The sequence below is a fragment of the Elephas maximus genome, chromosome 3, assembly GCF_024166365.1.
Source record: "Elephas maximus indicus isolate mEleMax1 chromosome 3, mEleMax1 primary haplotype, whole genome shotgun sequence".
NCBI classification, from domain to species: domain Eukaryota; kingdom Metazoa; phylum Chordata; class Mammalia; order Proboscidea; family Elephantidae; genus Elephas; species Elephas maximus.
Window position 1 is genome coordinate 629,360 of NC_064821.1, and position 20,999 is coordinate 650,358.

At 56.9% G+C, this 20,999-nt stretch overlaps 2 protein-coding genes and 1 non-coding gene across 3 annotated transcripts; 2 read left to right on the forward strand and 1 right to left on the reverse strand.

The window, feature by feature from the left end:
* The first annotated feature begins 115 nt into the window (after positions 1 to 115).
* On the forward strand, positions 116 to 222 carry LOC126074102 (U6 spliceosomal RNA). Its single transcript, XR_007516910.1, has one exon. It is a non-coding gene; the product is annotated as a U6 spliceosomal RNA (small nuclear RNA).
* Positions 223 to 4,098: 3,876 nt separating this feature from the next.
* R3HDM4 (R3H domain containing 4) lies at positions 4,099 to 14,474 on the reverse strand. The gene is made up of 8 exons (XM_049876085.1): positions 14,353 to 14,474; positions 8,589 to 8,743; positions 7,948 to 8,072; positions 7,387 to 7,510; positions 7,025 to 7,110; positions 6,517 to 6,602; positions 6,380 to 6,435; positions 4,099 to 5,133 (listed from the first exon to the last, which is right to left on the reverse strand). Exons 1-8 carry the CDS (start codon positions 14,433 to 14,435, stop codon positions 5,030 to 5,032), a joined length of 819 nt encoding a protein of 272 aa, XP_049732042.1. The 5' UTR covers positions 14,436 to 14,474; the 3' UTR covers positions 4,099 to 5,029.
* A 2,651-nt stretch (positions 14,475 to 17,125) lies between these two features.
* On the forward strand, positions 17,126 to 20,206 carry KISS1R (KISS1 receptor). Its single transcript, XM_049881333.1, is given in 6 exon segments — positions 17,126 to 17,454; positions 18,240 to 18,364; positions 18,926 to 19,061; positions 19,278 to 19,308; positions 19,310 to 19,508; positions 19,748 to 20,206. Coding segments are annotated over 6 exon segments (1,194 nt in total). The 5' UTR covers positions 17,126 to 17,210.
* Positions 20,207 to 20,999: the final 793 nt, after the last annotated feature.

Consider the following 20,999-nt stretch of genomic DNA (forward strand, 5'->3'; position numbering starts at 1 on the left):
GTACTAATGTCATATAAAGGATTTATAGATTGCTAACCTTAAAAAAAGAGTGACCTTTACTGTAAAGAGATGAACAGGAGATACTATAAATATGGGACGGACTAGCGTGGTAACCGTGCTCGCTTCGGCAGCACATATACTAAAATTGGAACGATACAGAGAAGATTAGCATGGCCCCTGCGCAAGGATGACACGCAAATTCGTGAAGCGTTCCATATTTTGGTTCTTATTTCCAATCTTCATTGGAGGGTAAACTGAAGCTCCAAGGCTTGTCCCGTGGGGGGAACTGCCGGTTCCAAACCTGATTTCTTTTCCAAAATCTCATTCTTTTCCCCCCGCCAGCACTGCCCCTCTTGGGCTACCGAAGAAAACGTTCTAAAGTTGCAGGCAACGCTTCTAGCGCACCCCAACCCTGGGGAGCACCCCAACTCCGCAGCCCGTACCTTAATCCCCAAGGCTTGCCCTCTGGGAACCACTTCCCGGATAGTGACCCTCGCGCCGGTCAGTCCAGCCGGGTCTTTTGAACCCCGCACTGGGCACGCACCACCTCTACCCAACGTTTGGATTTCCATTTTCAACATCTGTCTTGAAAACGTTTTAAACGTGTGTTAAAATGGAATCGCGCACGCCCAGCGCCCAGATCTTGGTTCCCCAAATCACGCTCCGATAGTTAGAACCGGGCTCCTTGGAGAAATGGCCGATTCTAGGAGGGTGCAGAAGTATACAAAATGTGCCAGAAAATAAGGAAATAACTCGGTAAATAACCCCCCCACATGATGGGGTAGGTCGAAAGGACGCAGGAGACAACCGAAGAGCTCCCCAGGGCTGAAGTGGAATCGCTTAAGCAACAAAATAAAGTAGTATGGGATTATAATCCAAAATTTAAAGTGATCCCCCTTGAGTTCATAGTGTTATAAATAGATGATTGGATAATGTCACCGACTGAATTATGTCCCCCCCAGAATCTGTGTATAAACTTGGTTAGGCCGTGTGTGGTTGTCCTCCATTTTTGTGATTGTAATTTTACGTTAAGAGGATTAGGGTGGAATTGCAACACCACCCTCTCTCAGGTCACCACCTAGATCCAATGTAAAGGGAGTTTCCCTGGTCTGAACCACCTTTCATCTCTCAAGAGATAAAAAGAAAGGGAAGCAAGCAGAGAGTTGGGGACCTCAAACCACCAAGAAAGCTGCACCAGGAGCAGAGCGTGTCCTTTGGACACGGGGTCCCTGTGCCTGAGAAGCTCCTGGACCAGGGAAGATTGAGGACAAAGGATCTTCCTCCAGGGCTGACAGACAGAAGGCCTTCCTCTGGAGCCGACGCCCTGAATTTGGACTTGTAACCTACTAGACTGTGAGAAAATAAAATTCTCTGTTAAAAGCTATCCACTTGTGGTATTTCTGTTATAGCAGCATTAGATGACTAAGACAGATAAATTAATAGAGGGAGAACAGAGATCTCCCTGCAGAATTCAAAATACTCTGTGTAGATTCTCCAGCCTTACGCCCACCCCTAAGTGTGGGTGCATAGTGATGTCCTTCCAAAGGGCACAGCTTGGAAAGGGGGGAAAGGGCTCACTTCACAGTGCAGACACCTGACAACTCACCTGAGCCAGGTGAGCAAGGTCAATGTCACAGTGACGGTTCATGTGGACTGTATGCACCCTGATATGGTGAGATGGGGAGGGCACCTCACCCCTGGGGTTTCCTCCCCAAAACCCACAGCCTCAGTCTCCTCATGAGAAAAGCGCCAAACCCCAATCAAGGGGCCTCCCACAAAACTCCTCAGTAACACCCTTTAAAACCATCAAAGTCTCAAAAACAGGGAAAGTCTGAGAAACTGTCGCTGCCTAGAGGAGCCTGAAGAGATGCGAGAACTAAAGGTCCCGTGGGTCCCAGAAACAGGAAATCAGGGAAAAACGAAAGAAATTTGAATAAAGTGTGGACCTTAGTTCATGATAATGTATCAGTGTTGTCGTTTGGCAGCCAGTCGATTTCAAAGCATGGCGTTCCCATGTGTGCAGAGCAGAACTGAGTCAATAGGGTTTTCAAGGGTGTGACCTTTCAGAAGCAGATAACCAGGCCTTTCTTCCTAGGGGCCTCTAGGTGGGTGCCATGGATTGAATTGCGTGCCCCCAAAATGTCTGTCAACTTGGCTGGGCCGTGATTCCCAGTATTGTGTGATTGTCCATTTTGTCGTCTGACGTGATTTTCCATGTGTTGTGAATCCTGTCTCTATAACAGAAACCCTGGTGGCATAGCGGTTAAGTGCTATGGATGTTTACCAAAAGGTTGGCAGTTCAAATCCACTAGGCGCTCTTTGGAAACTCCACAGGGCAGTTCTACCCTGTCCTATAGGGTCACTATGAGTCAGAATAGACTCCACGGTAATGGGTTTGGTTTTATGATGTTGATGAAATGGGATTAGCACGGTTACGTTAATGAGGCAGGACTCAATCTGCAGGATTGGGTTGTGTCTTGAACCAATCTCTTTTGAGATATAAAAGAGAAGTGAACAGAGACAGGGGGACCGCATACCACCAAGAGAGCAACACTGGGAGCAGAGAGCGTCGTTTGGACCCAGGGTCCCTGAGCCTGAGAAGCTCCAAGACTGCGGGAAGATTGATGACAGGACCTTCCTCCAGAGCTGACAGAGAAGGCTTCCCCTGGAACTGGTACCCTGAATTTGGACTTCTACCCTCCTAGACTGTGAGACAACAAAACTTCCTGTTTGTTGAAGCCATCCACTTGTATTTCTGTTACAGCAGCACTAGATAGCTAAGACAGTGGGTTTGAACCGCCAACCTGTCAGTTAGGCATCAAGCTGTCACCCAAAGACTCCCCAGTATTGATATTGTTCATTATTGTGACAAATGGCCACACTGATGTGAGACGTTCAAAAAGGGGAAAGCAGGCATGTGGTGGATGGGGCTCTCTGAACTGTCTTCCCGGTGACTGTAAATCTGACGCTGTTGCTGTTCTAAAGTAAAAAGGCTATCTTTCTTTAAGGGTCTGAATATCCGAAGGCCACACTGGATCAAGATTAAAGTCCTCAAGGGAGGATGGTGCCATGACTGTGCAGAAAGTCCCCGTTCCCGGAGCCGAACAACTGAGGGTGACAGACTCCAGGCCCGAACCTCCCTCTCAAAATGGCTCAGAACAGGAGATGCAGACCCCAAATTCTCGTAAAAGACCAGACTTAATGGTCTGACTGAGACTAGAAAGACCCCAGAGGTTATGGTCCCCAGACCTTCTGTTAGCCCAAGACAGGAAGCATTCCCAAAGCCAACTCTTCATACAGGGATTGGACTGGACTACGGGGTAGAAAATGATACTGGTGAAGAGTGAGCTTCTTGGATCGAGTAGACGCATGAGACTATGTGGGCAGCTCCTGTGTGGAGGGGAGATGAGAGGCCGGAGGGGGTCAGAAACCGACTGGACATGAAAATACAGAGTGGGGGGAAGGAGTGTGCTGTCTTATTAGGGCGAGAGCAACTAGGAGTATATAGCAAGGTGTTCACAAATTTTTGTATGAGAGACTGACTTGATTTGTAAGCTTTGACTTAAAGCACAATAAAAAAAAAAAAAAGGCTCAGAAAATAGTCATTGGGAAATGGATCCAGTGACCAGAGGAATGGCATTCACAGGCCCCTCCTGCCACCTCCCTGGCGTCTGAGCTTCCAAAACAAAAACACTGTGAGCAGGGGGATACAAAATTACCATTGGTGGGAAACAAATAACCCAGGCCAGGAAGTGCAGCTAAATAGATTTCTGAGCATGGTATTACTTGCCCTGAGCCAGGGTTTTACCTGCATCAATTATCTCACATAATCCTCCTGCCGACCCTGTTTATCACATGGGGAAACTGAGGCACAGAGAGGTTAGTGACGCATCCAAGGTCACACAGCTGAAAAGAGGCAGAGGTGGGATTCGAACCGGGGGTACTCAAGAGATTAACGGCCTGGCAGCACCCAACAGGGTTCCCATGAGTACCTTCTACAGGGATAGCATTCTTATCAGGGAATCTCATCCCGCCAGGCCTGCAGCCCTCAGTGACCAGCACACACACCACCCAAAGAAAAAGCCGCCCAGCCCGAGGGCAGAGCACCAGAAATTTATTGAACCCTCCATTTTCCCAAAAACACAACTAACCACACACTCGGAAGGGGGGTCCCCAGCCCTGCTCTCACAGCCTGGGGTAGGGTGACCAGCAGAGAGGCCGGAGACTCCCTGACTCAATGGGCCAGAGCCAGGCTGGGGGACACAGGGGACATGAGGTGGGGGAACAGGGCTTTCTGAGGACAGGAGCTTCTGGCTGGAAGTCCTGAGCCCCCAGAGTACCAAGGAAGGGAGAGGGAAGTGGGGGTATGAGGGGACACGTAGAGCTGCCCATGTCACACAAGCAAAAACACATCAGCCAAAAGGCACCAGGGGAGGACACACGTTCCAAAAAGAGGATTAATCCAGCCTTTAAAACGCTGTTCCTGGCCTGGGTAGTGGGGCACGCACACGCACAAACACACACAAGACACGAAGCTCCTGGGGCAACGGTGGGGCCCCAGAGACTCCCCCCGAACCCAAGCAAGAAACAGGGATTGGGTGGGGCAGGGGCTGGATGAAGCCCCACCGTGTCTCAGCAGGGGTGAGTTTTGGTTTTTCTCCCCTGAGAGGGAAATTTAAAATCTACAACAAATCATGCCAAATTCATTAAAAGTGATAAAAACTCGGCCTCTCCCTCCCTGCTTGAGCTTCAGGCTGGGCCAAAGAAGGAACATGGAAGTACCCAGACCAGGTCTCCCTGCCCAAATACAAGTCCCAGAGTGGAGAGCTCCAGAGCAGGGAGGGTCTGGGGTGGCCCTAGCCACCAGCCCTTGCCTGAGAGAGCTGGGCGGAGATGGGGCAAGGGTGAGAGAGAGCCACCCCAAGGGGAAGAGCTGATTTCCATGACAAATTCTAAAAATATCAGAGATATTATTCCCTCGGATGGTATTGGAGATCTCAGCGCCAGGCAGGGGACCGTGGGGCCGCCATCAGCTGCGCTGCTCCAGGTAGGCAGACAGAAGCAGCCCCGGCGGCAGGAAGTCCATGTGTCGATTGCTAACTTTCATCTGTCGCTTACCCTCCAGGTCAGCACCTGTGGGAGGGAGCGAGGGGGCAAGAATTACAGGAGTGTGAGAGTCGTGGCACAAACAGTTGCTGTGGGCCCAGAAGGGCCAGGAGGGCTACCCCCCCGTGTCTTTGCTGCTGCTGCTTTAGGGGGTTCGGCCGACTATAACCCTCCTCTGGGCAGGGTCTGGTTCCACTTTAGACACTGTCAGGCCCCAGGGCCTAGCTCTGGAGAACAATTAATGCTCCCTCGTGCTGTTCATTTCCCTGGTGGCTGGTTTCAACTTTGCTGTTACTAATCCCATTACGCAGATAGGAACACTAAGACACACAAGGTCCAAGGTCAAGCCCACACTCAAATACAGGCCTTAACCAGTGCCCTGGTTTCCCAGCCTCCACCCCTACCTGCACATGGCAGCCTGAGTTGACCCTGAAGCATCAAGACCCTGGATGGCCCAGCCCCCGCCGGCCTCATCTCCCCCACCTCCCCCTGTAAAAACTGAACTGCCTGGGCTAACCCCAAGCTCAGTCCCACCCAGAGCCTCCACCCCGACTGTTCCCCTCTACCTCGGACTCTCCCCCGCCCCCTCGCCGGCCACTCCAGCTCTGTGCTCAGACTACAGATTGGCCCCCACAGAGAAGCCTCCCAAGCCAAGCCCCTTCAATCTGAGTCTGAGGGAACAAAGGCCAGTGTGGGGGGCCGACTGCCTGTAGGGGGAACGCAGGAGGAGCTATCCTGGGGTTGCCATGGAAACCATCTCCTTGGCAACTCCAGGCAGGAGGCAGAGGAGAAGGGCATGGGGAGTGAGGACCGGATGGGGCAGGGCAGCAAGGGCCTGTGAGGACCTCACTGGGGAGCTGTGGAGACCACCATAACATGCAGCCAAATGTAAAAACCAGGGCTCAAGCCCAGAAGGGAGGGCTTGCACGTAGCCAGTCAGAACAGAACAGGCAGGGCTATGGCTACACAAGAACTCTCTGGACACTGGGGTCCTGCATCTCATCTCGGGGTCCAGTGAGGCACCTCAAGGCCTGGCGTCATCACCCCCACCAGGTCCTCCTGAGCACCCAGCCCTGAAGATATGAACTAAGGGGTGTCTGTCCCCAGTGTCACCCAGCACAGGGTCAGGCTCACAGGGAGCTTTGGCCAATTAAATGCAATCAGAGTCCTGCTACCTCATCTCTGCTCACTGGGAGATGCCTCCCCCACCCCCCCCCAGCTGGGCACCCAGATCCCAGGTGACCCTGGGGTCCCGGGGCCAGCGGGGACTCACTGGCTGAGATGAGATCCATGTACTGGCAGACAGCATGAAGCAGGAGCCTCTCGAAGCTGCGGAGGAGCGGAGCGGTGAGCGAGCGCAGGCTGCAGCCAGCCACCCAGGGGACTCACGGGCCCGCCCTGCCCAGTCACCTGTTGTCCAGCATGGCCGTGTAGACGGCCTGGGGGGACACAGAGAAGAACCTCAGCAGCCGCTCCTCCCAGGTCTCCAGTGTCTCCTGTGAGAGAGATTCACCTAGAAGTCAGGTTGGACAGTGGGTGGGACCCTCCCCCCATGCTCAGGGCACCCCCTGAAGCTCTGACCCACTACATGAAGCTACTTAACCGTCTCCAAGAGTGCCAGGCACTTTGACATCTCTGCACCTTTGAGTGGCCTGTGCTGCTGCTGGTGAACTCCTACACATCTCACAATACCCACCTTCATTGTCCCCAGCCCTCCCATCCTCAGGGTGAAGCACCGGGTCCCACCCTCTGATCACACGGGTCTGTCTCTCATGTCACAAGCTGGGTAACATGATCTCTATTCACCCCAACCCCAAATGAGAGCCTGAGGAGCGAAAAGAGACACCAAAAAGAATAAGGCAGGTGGCTACAGATGAGCCCCTTCGGTGCTCAGTAACAGGTTCCGCCCGGCACTTACCATGGGAATCCGGCTCCGCTTGAGGATGGCTCGTATGCGCCGGCTGATGCGCTGGAAACAGTCGCGTGGGGTGTAGGCCAGGTCGTCTGCAAGAGGGCACCGGGCAGGCTGCTGGGGGCAGCGGCCAGGCCCTGCCCACACTAGGCCTCGCCCGTGCTAGGCCCCACCCACGCAGGTCCTCAAGGCTCCACCCACACTAGGTAGGACCCCAGGCCCCAGACTCCATCCCCTGGCCCCTCGGCACCCACCCCTAGGCTCGGCCCATACCAGGCCCCACCCACACAGGTCCCCAAGGCTCCAACCCCTGGCCCCATGGGACCCACCCCTGGGCTCTGCCCACACCAGGCCCCGCCCACCCGCACCTGGCCTGCGGTCCTCACAGCGGCCCGGCCCCCGCCTCCGCGCCTTGCTCTTGCCCTCATCCTCCAGGTAGCGGAGCACCCGCTCCTGCTCCTCCCCGGAGCGGTTCATGAAGTCGTTCCAGACCTTGAAGACAGGCAGGTGGGGTCTGCTGTGAGGCCCAGGGCTAATGGCCTCCAGTCTCTGGGCCTCAGTTTCCCCTTTTGGCAGAGGGACACAGAGGACACAAAGTACAGGAGAACCTCCTTGTGGACATGTGTGTGCCGGTGCGCGGGCAACTGGAGGGGGAGACCTCGGCGGACCCGCCTCTGGGGCGGGGTCAGTAATCTCTTCATCCAGTCATTCATTCGAAATCGCGGTGAGCAGATGAACCATGACCATGGAAGTTTCGGTAGGGGGGAGTCTAGCCTGGCCTGGGGACCCTGAGGGTGACTGCAGGTGTGTTTGTCAGGGATTAGAGGGGGCCGGGTGTTCCTGGTGGTGGGAGTAAGGATGGGGGCTCAAGAACCTGGGAGGAGGCCAGTGTGGCCCGAACGGTGCAAACAAGGGGTACAGGATCGTACCTCGACGTAGGTCGCATTATTGCAGGCCTCTGCGAAGATGCCGGGTGCCGCAGGGGGAGCCAGGTCCCCATCCTCCAGGCCAGGTGTGCCCCCGTCGGACTCCAACAAGGTCAGGAGGTACTGGGCTGTGTGGAAATAGATAGTCTCTGGGCCAGGGTATGTCATTCGAGGACCCCTGGGCTGCACAGGGACCCACCAATCATCCTTCTCCCCTCCCAAACCCCTCTAGCCGCCCAGCCTCCCTAGGCCTCTGCGTCTGGATCCTCCACACTCTGGTTCATGCCTACCTCTCCACCCCCATGCACTGGCTGCCCCTCCCAGAATGCACAGAAACCATTCAGCCTCTAGAACTCCTTCTATCTCACCCTGACTTATTGAATTCCTACACATCCTTCAAAGCCCCAGCTTCAATGCCCAGAGCTCCCTCTGGCCCAGGGCTAGCTCCACGGGATTAGAGGTGTCTAAATCTGACTCTGTTGCCTGCCACCCCACCCAGGCCCAGAGCTGAAGCCTCTCTGGGTCCCCATCATTGCCCAGCTCAGGGCTGAGTTCGTGGTAAGGATGAGAGATAATGCCAACGAGCACGCCATTCTTATCTGAGGCCTAGGAGCCCCCAGGAGGCGCCTCCAACCCCTGCTCACTGTTCTCCAGGCGCTGGAGGCTCTTCCGCCCCTTGGCCTTGGGCACAAGGTCTGAGTTCCGCACTGCCTGGTTGATGAAATGTTGCTTCCGCTTGGAGGCTGAGAACCTCTTCACCTGGGAGCCAGCCAGAGAGGGCAGGCAGCCTGGCAGGGGCCTGTGGGCCAGGGGGTGGGAGGGTGTGGTCCTCAGGGCCAAGACAAGTCAGGACCCCCGGCCAGAACCGCATCATGGCTATTGCCTGCTTGGTTTTCCCCAGTAACAGGAAACTCACCTCCTCCCATGTGCCAAGTTCTAGATACTTAAAATCCTCATTTTGTGTCATCCTGACATGACCTGGCAGGCAGGTACAATTGTGATGGCAGATTAGTAAACTGAGGCACAGAGAGGGGAAGACACTTGCCTAAAGTCACACAGCTGTGGGGCAGCTGAGACGAGCTGTTCGCAGCCTTCTGGATTTTGGCTGCAATGCGGTAAGGCTCAGAACCTTGGGGGCTCAAACCCCAGCCTCTTCTTGGAGTTTCTTAGCAGACTCAATTTTATTGAGCTGCCGCAGCCCCTGGCAACAATACCAGGAAAGAGCCTTCAGAAGCTCAAGGTGATACTGGGACCTACTTGCCTCTCACCCCCAAGTCCCCTCGAAGTCTGGGGAGGGGGTTGGGGCCAGGAGAGGGCCAGAGCAGCCCCCCTTGGAGCTAATCTGCCCTCCTCCGAGTAAATGGCATTAATTGTGGAGATGGATTAGAGGGCATGGCTAGACCTCCTGCAAGGGACCCGGGAGCCAGGCCACTCAGCAGGCAGGCAGGCAGGATGGGGAGCCAGAGAGGGGGGCTCTTGGATAGCAACTTCCCAGCAAGGACAGAAGCCGCCCACCTGCCTGGTCAGCCCCCACCAACCCCTAGACCAGGGGCTGCAGAGGACAGTTCCCACCTGGCTCGAGGATCCTCACACAGCAAGGGCTGTGGTGGAGTCTGACCCCCAAAGGGTCTGGGGGACCAGTGTTCCCCCCACCACACTTCCTAACTCCCTCCCCCTTGCCACTTGGCTCTAACCAAGGGAGTCTCCTCAGTAGTGTGGGTTTCCTCAAAAAGTTAAGCATAGAGTTACCATATAACCCACAACTCTACTCCTGGATATGTACCCAAGAGAAATGAAAACACGCCCACACAAGCCTGTACACTAACGGTCACAATCACCAAAAGGTGTAAACAACCCAAATGGCCAACCCAAATAAAATGTGGTTCATCCATACAACAGAATATCCCTCCAGGACAGTCGAGACGAGATGCCAGAGGTTAGGTGTCAGGCCAGTGCTCACAGGGTCTGCACATATGTAAAGAGTCCGCGAGCCTCAGGTCTGTGCACTTTACAGAATGGCTGTTATATCTCAAGGGATACTGAGACGCAGCGCTGTCAGGAGGTCGAGCCGGGTACAGAAACGCTACAGGCTCCAAGGGGGCACTTTGGGCACAAATCTATGAAAATTGAGCTTCTGGCAAAGTATCCGATAGATTAGCTCAGGCATATACAAGTATGCACTAATAGGGGACATGCAGGTAGAAGCCCAGGCCAGGCTTTGACCCTGAACCAGGCACTGGGAACTCGCCAGCCAAGACCGACTCCTCACTCAGCTGCAATGAGCCCTGGATTCTCAGCCCTGGGTTCAAATCCCAGCTAGAATACTTCTTCACTGTGCCACCTGGAGCCTCACGTTCACTTTCTGCAAAGTGGAGATAAGAATGGTCCCTGTACGTGTCTGTGGGCCTGAAAGGGGTACCAAGAGCCAAGAGGAGCCAGGACAGACATCCCCGTTCTGTCTCAAATGCCACCTGCTTGGTCTCGCCCTGTGACGGGGAGCTTACCCCCTGGCAATACCATTCTTGATCTTGATCTTAGCAACATCTCCTTTACCATCACCCCAGGAGGCAGGGACTATTATTTTGAAACCCATTTTACAGATTTGAAAACCGAGGCACAAAGAGAAGTCACTGTCCCAAGATCACATGGCTGCTGAGTGGCAGGAACAGGGCAGTTGGGGCAGGACAGGGTGAATCAACCCTTCAGCCCACAGCATGGCATCTGATGAGCACTCATTGAACTCCAGCGGTTACACAGGGCAACAGTCAGACTCAGCACAAGGGTGGCTTCCATAGGCCCGAGTCCCACTCCAGCTCAGACTCGCCTGCGGCCTTCATGAAGCACCAGCACCTGACTCTCCACCTGACAGCTGGATGCAGCCCAAAGGGCCGCCTGGCTGGGCCGATAACAGAGGTCGAGTCAAAGGGAGTTGTTGACATCAGTGTAGGGCGGGACTTGATGACAGGGACAGCTGGAACCCTCACAATGTGGAACTGGGGCCGCCCCATTTTACAGACGGGGATCTGAGGCTCCGGGAACTGGGGCTCTTTCTGTCATTATGCATGCAAGGGGCAGAGCCAGGATTTGAACCCAGGTCTGAGCAGGACCACTCACCCTGAGCTACGGAGCCAGCCTGCTTCCCTCATGGGCCCAGAGCAGAGGTCCACTCTTAACCTTGGCCAGCCTGGCTTCTCCCTCAGACCACCAAACTCAGGACTGGCCCCTCCCCTGCTCAAACACCACCCAGGGCTCCCCAGCACCCTTGGGGCAAGGTTGAACTCCTCCTCGGCCTGGTGCTGGTGGCTTTGCCTGTTCCTGTGCCCAGAACCCCAACAGGTATTCGGGGGGTCATCATCGCCTCCTGGGTCTTCAACGCTGAGCTGAGCAATGGAAAGGGAGTGCCACCACCAATTCAAGCTTGGTGATTTCAACTGGATTCCAACAGGAAATAAGGCCTCGGGGCAGAGCATGGGGCCTGGAGGGGATGGGCAGAAGGGGCAGGGCGGAAGAGCTACTCATAAACCTTCAGCAAGTCAGGCTTGTAATGAGGTGACTGGACATCAGTGTAAACACATACATTTACACGTTAAAATATCTATGCCAGACCCCACCGCCCACCTCTCTCCACTCCAGCCACACAGGCCTCCTCACTGCACCTCAAATTCACCAGCAACAGTCCTACCCTAGGGCCTTTGCACAGGCTGAGCTCTCTGTCCAGAGCACCCTTTCCCTGGCTCATTCTGGTCTCTGCCCAAATTCTGCCTCCCCAGAAAACCCACCAGCACTGACTCGCCCCAGCACAAGTTGGTGTCTGAAAGTGGCTGGTCCCTTTACTTCTTCACTCCATCATCGTCTTCTCCACTAGACGCTAAGCCCCACTCGAACAAAACAGGTGGGTCAGGCACCTGACAGTGTGCGTTCCTTACGTGCTTGCTGAACAAACAACTAACCTTCTGCTTACACACCCACCCAAGTGCCTGTTCACCTGCTTCCCACGCACCCCCAGAAACCAAGACACTTTATGGAAGGAGAGACTGAGGACCCAGAGGGGGCGTCTGAGGCTTCCTGGACCAGGCAGGCCTCAGGAAACAGTTGCATGGTGGAAACTGCCAGTGTTCACTGAGGGCAGACGGGCTGGGCTGTAGAAGCAGCTGCTGCTAAGTCAGAGATGCGCTAAGAGCTGGTGCAGGCCCGGCCAGGGACAGCTGGTAGCTCAGGGACCGTTTGTGGCCAGAGACCCAGTGTGGGGTGCAGTTGATGAGTCTTTTCAGCACCCAGCACACGCAGCGGGGTGGTTTTGGGAGAAAGGTCCTTTGAGGTCCTTAGCTCTGTTTTCCGTAGGTTTGCCATGGGGCCATTTGACATCCAACCCACTGGGCAGGGACATACCTTCCCTGGCACACACCCTCAGGGGGCGGGCAAGAGGGAACCCACTTCCTGGAGCAGGAAACTGAAGTCTCAGGGCGGAAGTGACTCAGCCCAGCTTGGCAGACTGGGGGACTCCCTGAGTCACCAACCCCACCCAGTACAAGGGGAGGTGCCCAAGGGGCCATCAGAGGTACACCTGCCTGGCAGGTAAATACCCAGCAAGTAGGGGCTGCAATGAAGGTGCCTGAGGAATAAGGGTGGGGGTAGGTAGATAAATGCCAGGTGAGCAAGGGCCAGGCAGCACCATAAACACGTATGTATTTACATGTTTGCACACCACCTGGAGCCCTGGTGGCGCAGTGGTTAAGAACTTGGCTACTAACCAAAAGGTCAGTAGTTTGAATCCACCAGCAGCTCATTGGAAACCCTATGGGTTGGTTCTATTCTGTCCTACAGGGTCACTATGAGTTGGAGCCGACTCAACAGTGATGGGTTTGGTTTTGTTTGGTTTGTACGCCACCTACCTATGCCTGGGTTTTTAAAAGGACAGGGAGAAGAGAGAGGGCAGTATTCACACAGTGTACAAACCCCCATGGAGTGGGTAACGTTCCCTTTAAAAGAGACATCTGTCCTTCCTCCACACAACCACCTATGTCTGTGGAAACCCCCACCGCCTCTGGGTAAAAGCCCAGGTGGAGATATTAATAATAAACTAATAATAACAGAGGAGCCCTGGTGACACAACAGTTAAGCGCTCAGCTGCTAACCTAAATGTTGGTGGCTCAAACCCACCCACCCCGTGGTGCCACAGAAGAAAGGCCTGGCAATCTGCTCCCGTAAAGATTACAGCCGAGAAACCCTGTGAGGCAGCTCTGCTCTGGGTCACTAAGTCAGAATCAACTCCACAACTCCTAACAACATTAAACGATCAAATAAAATCCTTTTAAAAATAATTAAAATACTCTCTCCTTGTCTCTTCGTGGTGGAGTTGATTCCAACTCACAGCGACCTCATAGGGCCGAGGAGACCTGCCCCATAGGGTTTCCAAGAAGCACCTGGTGGATTTGAACTGCCGACCTTTAGTTAGCAGCCATAGCTCTTAACCACCACGCCCCCAGGGTTCCCACCAAAATACTAAGATGTTTAAAATAATCATTAAAGATAAAAGATTGGAAGCTCCCTTTCACCCAGCACCTCCCAGCACTGGGTCTTTCACCCCTAACAACTTGGAGAAGAAAACACCACTATGATTTCCTTTAACAGGTGGGGAAGCTGAGGCCGCACCGCTGGTGGGGGCGGGGGGGATGCTGGCAGAAAGGGGCCCAGGAATCTCAGATATGAGGGCCCCTCCCTTCTCCCTCAAAGCAGGAGTAAGTCCCCCGGAGGACAGCCGAGTTTCTGTGTCAGCACCCAGGTTAAAGGGCCTGGTGGCTCTCGGAGTAAATACCCAGACGGTCGCCTCTTGCTTCCTCTTGCTTCCGGGTGGAGGACAGACTCCTGTCTGCACCGGTGTGACCCTCGCCCCTTTAATCTGGGTGTTTACTCAGGAAAAACAAAGAGCCCTGTCTACGCAGAAAGGCGGGCTGATGACCCTAGATGGGTAGCTAGGGGCCGGTGGCCGCGGAAATACCCGACTGGGGCGCCGGCAGTACCCCACCGCGTGCAGAAGTTCCCACATCTGCTCGACTCCGGTACCCTGGCCCGCGGCCCCATCACACCTGATCAGGTGACGAGGGACCCCAGCCGCCAGGCAGGTAAATGACTTCCAGGTGCGTAAATACCCAGGACCAGGCAGCCAGGGTGTGCCCCCCCCCATTAAATACCCGGGTACGTGTGGGATGGTGTCCTCGCCCGCCCGGTGAATACTCGGTTAACAATAATGTCTCCCCCTCTCCCCGCCCTGGCCTCGCGGGTGGTAAACTGAGAAAGAGGGGCGGGGCGGGGTCCGGGGCTGAAGCCAGAAATCCGGACAGGAGGGGACACAGGGAAGGGGCTCGGAGCCCGGTGTCGCCCGCCCGCCCCCGGCCCGCCCGCGCTCACAGCATCCGCCTCCTGCCGGGGGCGCCCCCCGCCACCGTCGCCGCCTCTTCCGAGCCGCCCTCCGGGTTTTCCAGCGCCACCATAGCTCAGGGGCCGCGGCCGCCCGGCAGGGCCTTCGCCGGGCCGGGCAGGAAGTGACGGACGCCCGGAGGCGGGTCCGGGCGGAGCCTGGCGGCTGGACGCGCGGGGCGGGACCGCTGACGGTGCTGCCGGGACTTGGGCTGCGGGCGGGCCCAGAGACCAGCCCGCGGCTGGACCCGCGGGGAAACTGAGGCAGGGGGCACGGAAGAAACCAGCCCCCGGGGGGCAGACGGGGAAACTGAGGCTGGGGGTGGGGAGCGCGTCCTTTTCGGAGGCAGGGGAATGAATAGAATGACACATACCCCACCCATCACCAACGAGGGGAGCCCCCTCCCAGACCTCCATTACAGCGCAGCCCCCAGAGCACAGTCCTTCTTAGCCTCAGTTTACTCATCTCTAAAAAAGGACAAGGCCCACCCCACCCCCTATGCCCCTTAGGGTTTATTTATACAACAAATGGCCACTGTTTCTTCCACCAGTGCTAGGGCTGGAGACCCAGCAGTGACCACAAGCAGGGTGGGGAGAGAGTGGGGGGCTACCCGGGTGGTCACGGGGTTCCAAGTGCAGAGGCAACAGCCTGCCCAAAGCCCCATGTCATCCAGAGTGGACCGAGCATGGTAATGGGGAAAGGGAGGTGGAGGGGTGACAGGTCGGTTTTTAGCCCAGGGCCGTGGGGAGGTACAGAAGGTTTTAGAGCAGAGAATTAAAGCTGCTCTAGACTCTGGATCCACTGTTCAGTCTTCAAGAAATGTGGGGGAACCAAAGACCAAGTTAACACCGCAGGGATGCAGCCCACCAACCTAGTGGATATTGTACAGGACACATGACCAGGTCACTTTAACAAATAAAGAGCAAGGAGAAAAAAAGGAAGAACTGTTGAATGACCCAAAACAACAATACTGTGTGACCTGATGTATATGAACGTGAAGGAAGGTAAAAGAAAGTGAGGGAGACAGAAGACAGGGAGACAGGAGACTTCTGGCAGTTGTGGGGGGGGGGGTGGGCAGAGGTGTGAGAACGGTTGGGTTTCCTGATTTGGATCACAATAGCTGCCCAGGAAGTGTACCGGGACCAGGAGGGTACTGAATTCCAGAGAATGAAGTCAGGGCCTCGCCCCCATTCTTGGCCTCACTCCCGGGAGGGGGCCCATCCTGCACCTTCTGAACACTCTCCTGGCCCCTCTACTGGTGCATGAACGACCACTGTCCCCCAGAAACCCCCCTCGAGGTCTAGCCACCTGCTGAGCCCTCCCCCAGACAACTTTCCCCAAACTGTGCCTCTCCCCCTCTCCCCCCCCACGACTTCTAGTAACCCCCAGGCTTCCTCTCCCCTTCTAGGTCGTTGTCAAGAATAGCTTTTGCGATACAAAAAGGGTGAACGGGCTAAGTCTCCCTGCCCTATTCTTGTACCTCCTTCTGGTGCTATTCGAAGTATCAACTCATCTCTTTTCCCCTTTTCAGTCTTAGTTACACAAATGTTAAGAGGCCTGGTGGGGCAATGGTTAAGCAGAGGTTGGCAGCTCAAGCCGCCCAGCGACTCTGTGGGAGAAAGACCCTGTGATCTGTGTGCAAAGATTAAAAAACCCACCCAACCCACTGCCGTCGAGTCAACTCCAACTCGTAGCCACCCTATAGGACAGAGTAGAACTGCACCAGTTTCCAAGGAACACCTGGGGGATTCGAACTGCCAATCTCTTGGTTAGCAACGGTAGCACTTAACGCTACACCACCAGGGTTTCCGTGCAAAGATTGCAGCCTAGGAAACCCTAAGGAGGAGTTCTACACTGCACTGGGGTCAGTGTGAGTCAGAATCAACTGGACTGCACAGGACACCACCAACTGCTGCATCTTTTTCTCTGCTGTGTAAAGCTCCACAGAGGGCAACTCCTGGACCTCCTGGGCCAGTATCTGTCAGGTACACTTCCGAGTGTGGGATTGTGGGTAAAGGGTGTGGCCTTTATAAACTACCCTTCACCCGGTTCCTGCTGCCAATGGCACAAAGTGTCCTCATCCCTGTTGTCACCAGCCCAGGCCTCAGCCAGTTGCTGCTAGCCAGATGGGAGACAGACACTCCCCAGGGGTCTGATCTGCAGTAGTCGGCGGAGTCCGGCAAGGCTGAGTTCCTTATTAAAAAACGGGCATCTTCCAACCACCACACCTGGATCCCTCACTCGCCTGAACCCTTCAGTGGCTCCCCAGTGGCCTGGGGATAAATTCTCAACCGGCACACAGGTCCTCTGCCGCGTGCTAGCCTGCCCCACAGCCAGGGCCCACCCACCTGGAACCCCAGGCCCTCGGAAGGTCACAGTCCTTGTCTTCTGCAAGCGCAGGCTGCTTCCATGCCGGCGACTGCCTCTTCCTAGTTATGATCGGTCCTTCCAGGGTCCATGGCAGCCTTCGTCTCCCCCGCTCCGCCGGTGGCACCCCCTCTCTATCAGTCCCTTCCTGGTGGTGCAGGAGGAGGGGGGGCGGAGGGCCGCTGTGCGGGTGCTTGGAGGGCGCGCAGGCAGGGGAGGCAGTGGTGAGCGCTGCAGGGGAGGCAGGAGGCGGGGCGCGGGGGGCTAGGGGTATAAATACGCGGTGGCTGCACTGCGGGAAGACGAGCTGCAGAGCCCAGTGGAGCCGTCCTTCAGACCTGCGGCCTCCAACCGAGACCCTTCCGGGGCTCTGCGGGTGCAACCCCGGTGGGCAGCTGGAAGGAGCGGTCTCGGCAGCATCGGGGTGCGCCTCCCGCGGTACAATCCCGACGGGCGGCGGGGAGGAGGAGGCGGAGAAGCCATGTGCGCCTCCACCACTTCGGTGCCCAACGCGTCCTGGTGGGCGCCGGCTTACGCCTCGGGGTGCCCCGGCTGCGGCGCCAACTCTTCTGATGGCCCGGGCCCAGCGCCGCGGCTCGTGGACGCCTGGCTGTTGCCGCTCTTCTTCGCTGCGCTGATGCTGCTCGGCTTGGCAGGGAACTCGCTGGTCATCTACGTGGTCTGCCGCCACAAGCAGATGCGGACCGTGACCAACTTCTACATCGGTGAGCGCCCCAGCGCCCCTGGAGGGCTCCCCGCTTTCGCCTTGGGCTTAAAAAAAAAAAATCTGTTGCGGTCAGGTCCATCCCGACTCATAGTGACCCTATAGGACAGAGCAGAGCTGCCCCGTAGGGTTTCCAAGGAGCGACTGATGGATTCAAACTGCCCACCTTTTGGTTAGCAGCTTAGCTCTTAACCACGGCGCAACCAGGGCTCCTTAGGCTAGGGGCCTCAAACTCGAGCGCTCCAGATGCCCATGCGGGCCGGAATAGGTGCCAGGGAGGTTGGGGAATCCCACGCACCGAGAGTTTGGACCGCCATCTGAAGCTGTCCGATGGCAACGTGGTTCTTACAACCCCTCGTCCGCCGAACAAAGGGAGTGGGGGAAGGGGCCGACTTGGCCCCCGGGCCTCCATTTTGCGACCTCTGCCAGTGGCTGAGTCTCAGTTTGCACACCTGTGGAATGGACGTGTCCTACCCCGCAAGGCAAGTGCGGGCTCTCAGTCAGTTCTTGCTATCCTCTGGTGGCTATTGAGAAGACTATTGTCTCCACTTTGCAGATGAGAAAACTGAGGGTCAGAAGGGCAGGGACAAGGAGAGCGAGGATGATTGCTCCCTGAATGGCTATGAAGTCTGAGCTGGGTGAGGATGGCGGAGACTGGAGGGTGCCCCAATTTCTTTGCCCGGGGGTGCCCGCCCGAGCTGTCCTGCTGGTCACTCGGACCAGGCAGGGTGTCAGGGGGGTGGGGAGGCTCTTGGGGTCCAACGCCCTCAGGCTTCTAGCCTGCAGCCAACCTGGCGGCCACGGACGTGACCTTGCTGCTGTGCTGCGTGCCCTTCACGGCCCTGCTCTATCCGCTGCCCGCCTGGGTGCTGGGAGACTTCATGTGCAAGTTCGTCAACTACACTCGGCAGGTGTGCGGGCCGCGGGGGGGCGCGGTTAGCCAAGACTGAGCCTGGGCGTGAGCTTAACCTGGCGGGTGTGGGCGCGGCCGGGGCAGGACCAGGGCGTGGGGTGGGAGAGGCACCTGCGTGCGGGGGGTGGGGCTTGGAGAGTCTGGGTGGGGCATGGGCATGGGAGAGGCGGAGCCTGGGCCCTGAGAAGGGTGAAGACCCCGACCCCCGAAATGGGGACAGAGAGAGGCAGCGAGTCACAGGGCAGGGGAAGGCAGGTAGGGCGACGGCTCCTACCCGGCTCATTGGTCCCAGGGTGTCTCCGCCCCTCCCTTTCTGTCTCAGGCTCTCAGTCCAACCCCCAGTTGCCCCCCATTCTCCCCAACCTCCTAGGGCTCCTCTCCAGCTTTACCGGGTCTCCCGCTCCCTCAACCTGTGGTCCCTGGAGACCACTCCTAGAGCACCTGAGTGGTGTGTACCTGAGTGGTCGGACATTCGGGGAACCGGCAGGGCCGGCGGGTGCCAAGAAGGTGGCCCCCGGGCCGGGTAGGGCGACACACGCCCTGCTCCTGGCCCCCGCAGGTCTCGGTGCAGGCCACGTGCGCCACGCTGACTGCCATGAGCTTGGACCGCTGGTACGTGACGGTCTTCCCGCTACCGGCTCTGCATTGCCGTACACCCGGCCTGGCGCTGGCAGTCAGTCTCAGCGTCTGGGTGGGTGAGTGCAGCGCAGGGGCGCACAGGGTGGGGAGACAAGTCTGGGCGTCCAGGGCCACCTGCTGCGCCTCCCTGGGACTGGACGGCGCATCTGGTAAATGGGGGCAGTCACCCTTCCAGCGAAGGGCCGCCTAGGGCGCGCACCCGTTGCCCAGTTCCCAGTGTGCTGCCCGGGGAGGCAAGTGGGGGAACGAGACTGAGCCCTGACTCCCGGCAGGTTCGGCGGCCGTGTGGGCGCCGGTGCTCCCAGCACCGCCTCTCGCCCGGGCCGCGCACCTCCTGCAGTGAGGCCTTCCCCAGCCGCGCCCTAGAGCGCGCCTTCGCGCTCTACAACCTGCTGGCGCTCTACCTGTTGCCGCTGCTTGCCACCTGCGCCTGCTACGCCGCCATCCTGCGCCACCTGGGCCGGGCCGCAGGGCGCCCGGCACCTGCCGACGGCACCCTGCTGGTGCACGGCGCCAGGGGCAGCGAGGCTGGGGCTGGGGGAGGCACAGTGCCGGGGAGTCTGAGGGTGGAGGTGAAGGGAGTGTATGGGGGGGCGAAGCTGGAGGACCCTAAGGGGGGAGATACAGTTCAGGGGGTCTAGGTGGGGCGTTCTAGGGGGCAGGCACGGCCCACCCCAGGGAGCCTGAGGAGGAAGGCACGGTTCACCCTTCGGCGGTTCTTCCAACCACCCAGCACCCTCAGGGGCAGCTGCTGGCGAAGCGCGCGGGCGCGGTGCGGGCCAAGGTCTCGCGGCTAGTGGCCGCGATGGTTCCGGCGTTTGCCGCCTGCTGGGGCCCCATGCAGCTGTTTCTGGTGCTGCAGCCGCTGGGCCTGGCGGGTGCCTGGCACCCGCGCAGCTACACCGCCTACGTGCTCAAGATCTGGGCGCACTGCATGTCCTACAGTAACTGGGCACTGAATCAGCTGCTCTATGCGTTCCTGGGCTCCCACTTCCTCCAGCCCTTCCGCAGCGTCTGCCCCTGCGCCCCTCGGCGCCCCGGGCGCCCCTGCCGGCCCGGACCCTCATACTGCGCCGCCCCCCAAGCCGAGCTGCACTCCGTGGCCACCCACCCGGCCCCAGCCAGGACACCAAAGCCAGGCAGCAGTGGGCCGGGTGCTGGCAGGCTGGGTGCCCTGGGGCACGAAGTGGCCCTTCTCTGAGCTCATCTGTGGGGATGGAGATGCGCCCTCCAGAGCAGGGCCTGTTTGCACAGCAGCGGCTGTCACTGTGTTGTTCACGTTTTATTACTATTGTGCGCGATAATCCTGGTGGAAATGTCTGGCTCTCTTCTCCTGTTTGTTACAAGTTGGACACATGTTTGCCATGATTATCGTTGTAAAGATTATTTCTGTATTTCTTTGTATTGAAAATGATTTATGCTGGTGCTTTCTGGATCTTTCCAGAAAATGTCCATAGTTTTCATGTACTGCCTTGTGGTTGACTGTCAGATTGTAAGATTCATCCTTGTTTTCAGAGACTTTAAAATGTGGAAACAATGTGTATCTTAGAACTGGTGAAACAAGGTATTATTATTGCTACCTGGGAGGTATCTGCGGTCTTGGCTGGGAAAATCAGGGCTGTTGTTAAATATGTAAGTCCTTCTGTGGACCACAGCTGCCCCTGCGAGAAGCAGGATTGATTGTTAACCAACCACCCCGAGATTCGTAGATCATCAGTTTATTATTGTCCGTGATTCTATGGTGACAGGGCTCAGCAGCCGGTTCTTCTGTGGGCCAGGGCTGTTTCGCTCAGCTGCCCTCACCTTGACACTTCCCTGACTAGGGCTGCCCAAGAAGGCTCTGCTCTAATGGCTGTTGGCTCAGTGCTCCTCCACGTGGCTGCCTGAGCTTCCTCACAGCATGACAGTCTTGGGATGGTCAGACTTATTCCAAGAGGAGGCAGAAGCTACAAAGCCTCTTAAGGCCTGGGCTCAACAGTCCCAAAATGTCACTT

Excerpts from the sequence above, each read along its gene's own strand:
- R3HDM4 (XM_049876085.1), bottom strand. The coding sequence starts at position 14,435 with ATGGTGGCGCTGGAAAACCCGGAGGGCGGCTCGGAAGAGGCGGCGACG. Across the intron at positions 8,744-14,352 it reads CCCGGCAGGAGGCGGATGCT|GCCCCTGCCAGGCTGCCTGC; the intron begins GTGAGCGCGGGC and ends CCTGGCCCACAG. Across the intron at positions 7,111-7,386 it reads CTGTGAGGACCGCAGGCCAG|ACGACCTGGCCTACACCCCA; the intron begins GTGCGGGTGGGC and ends GCCCTCTTGCAG.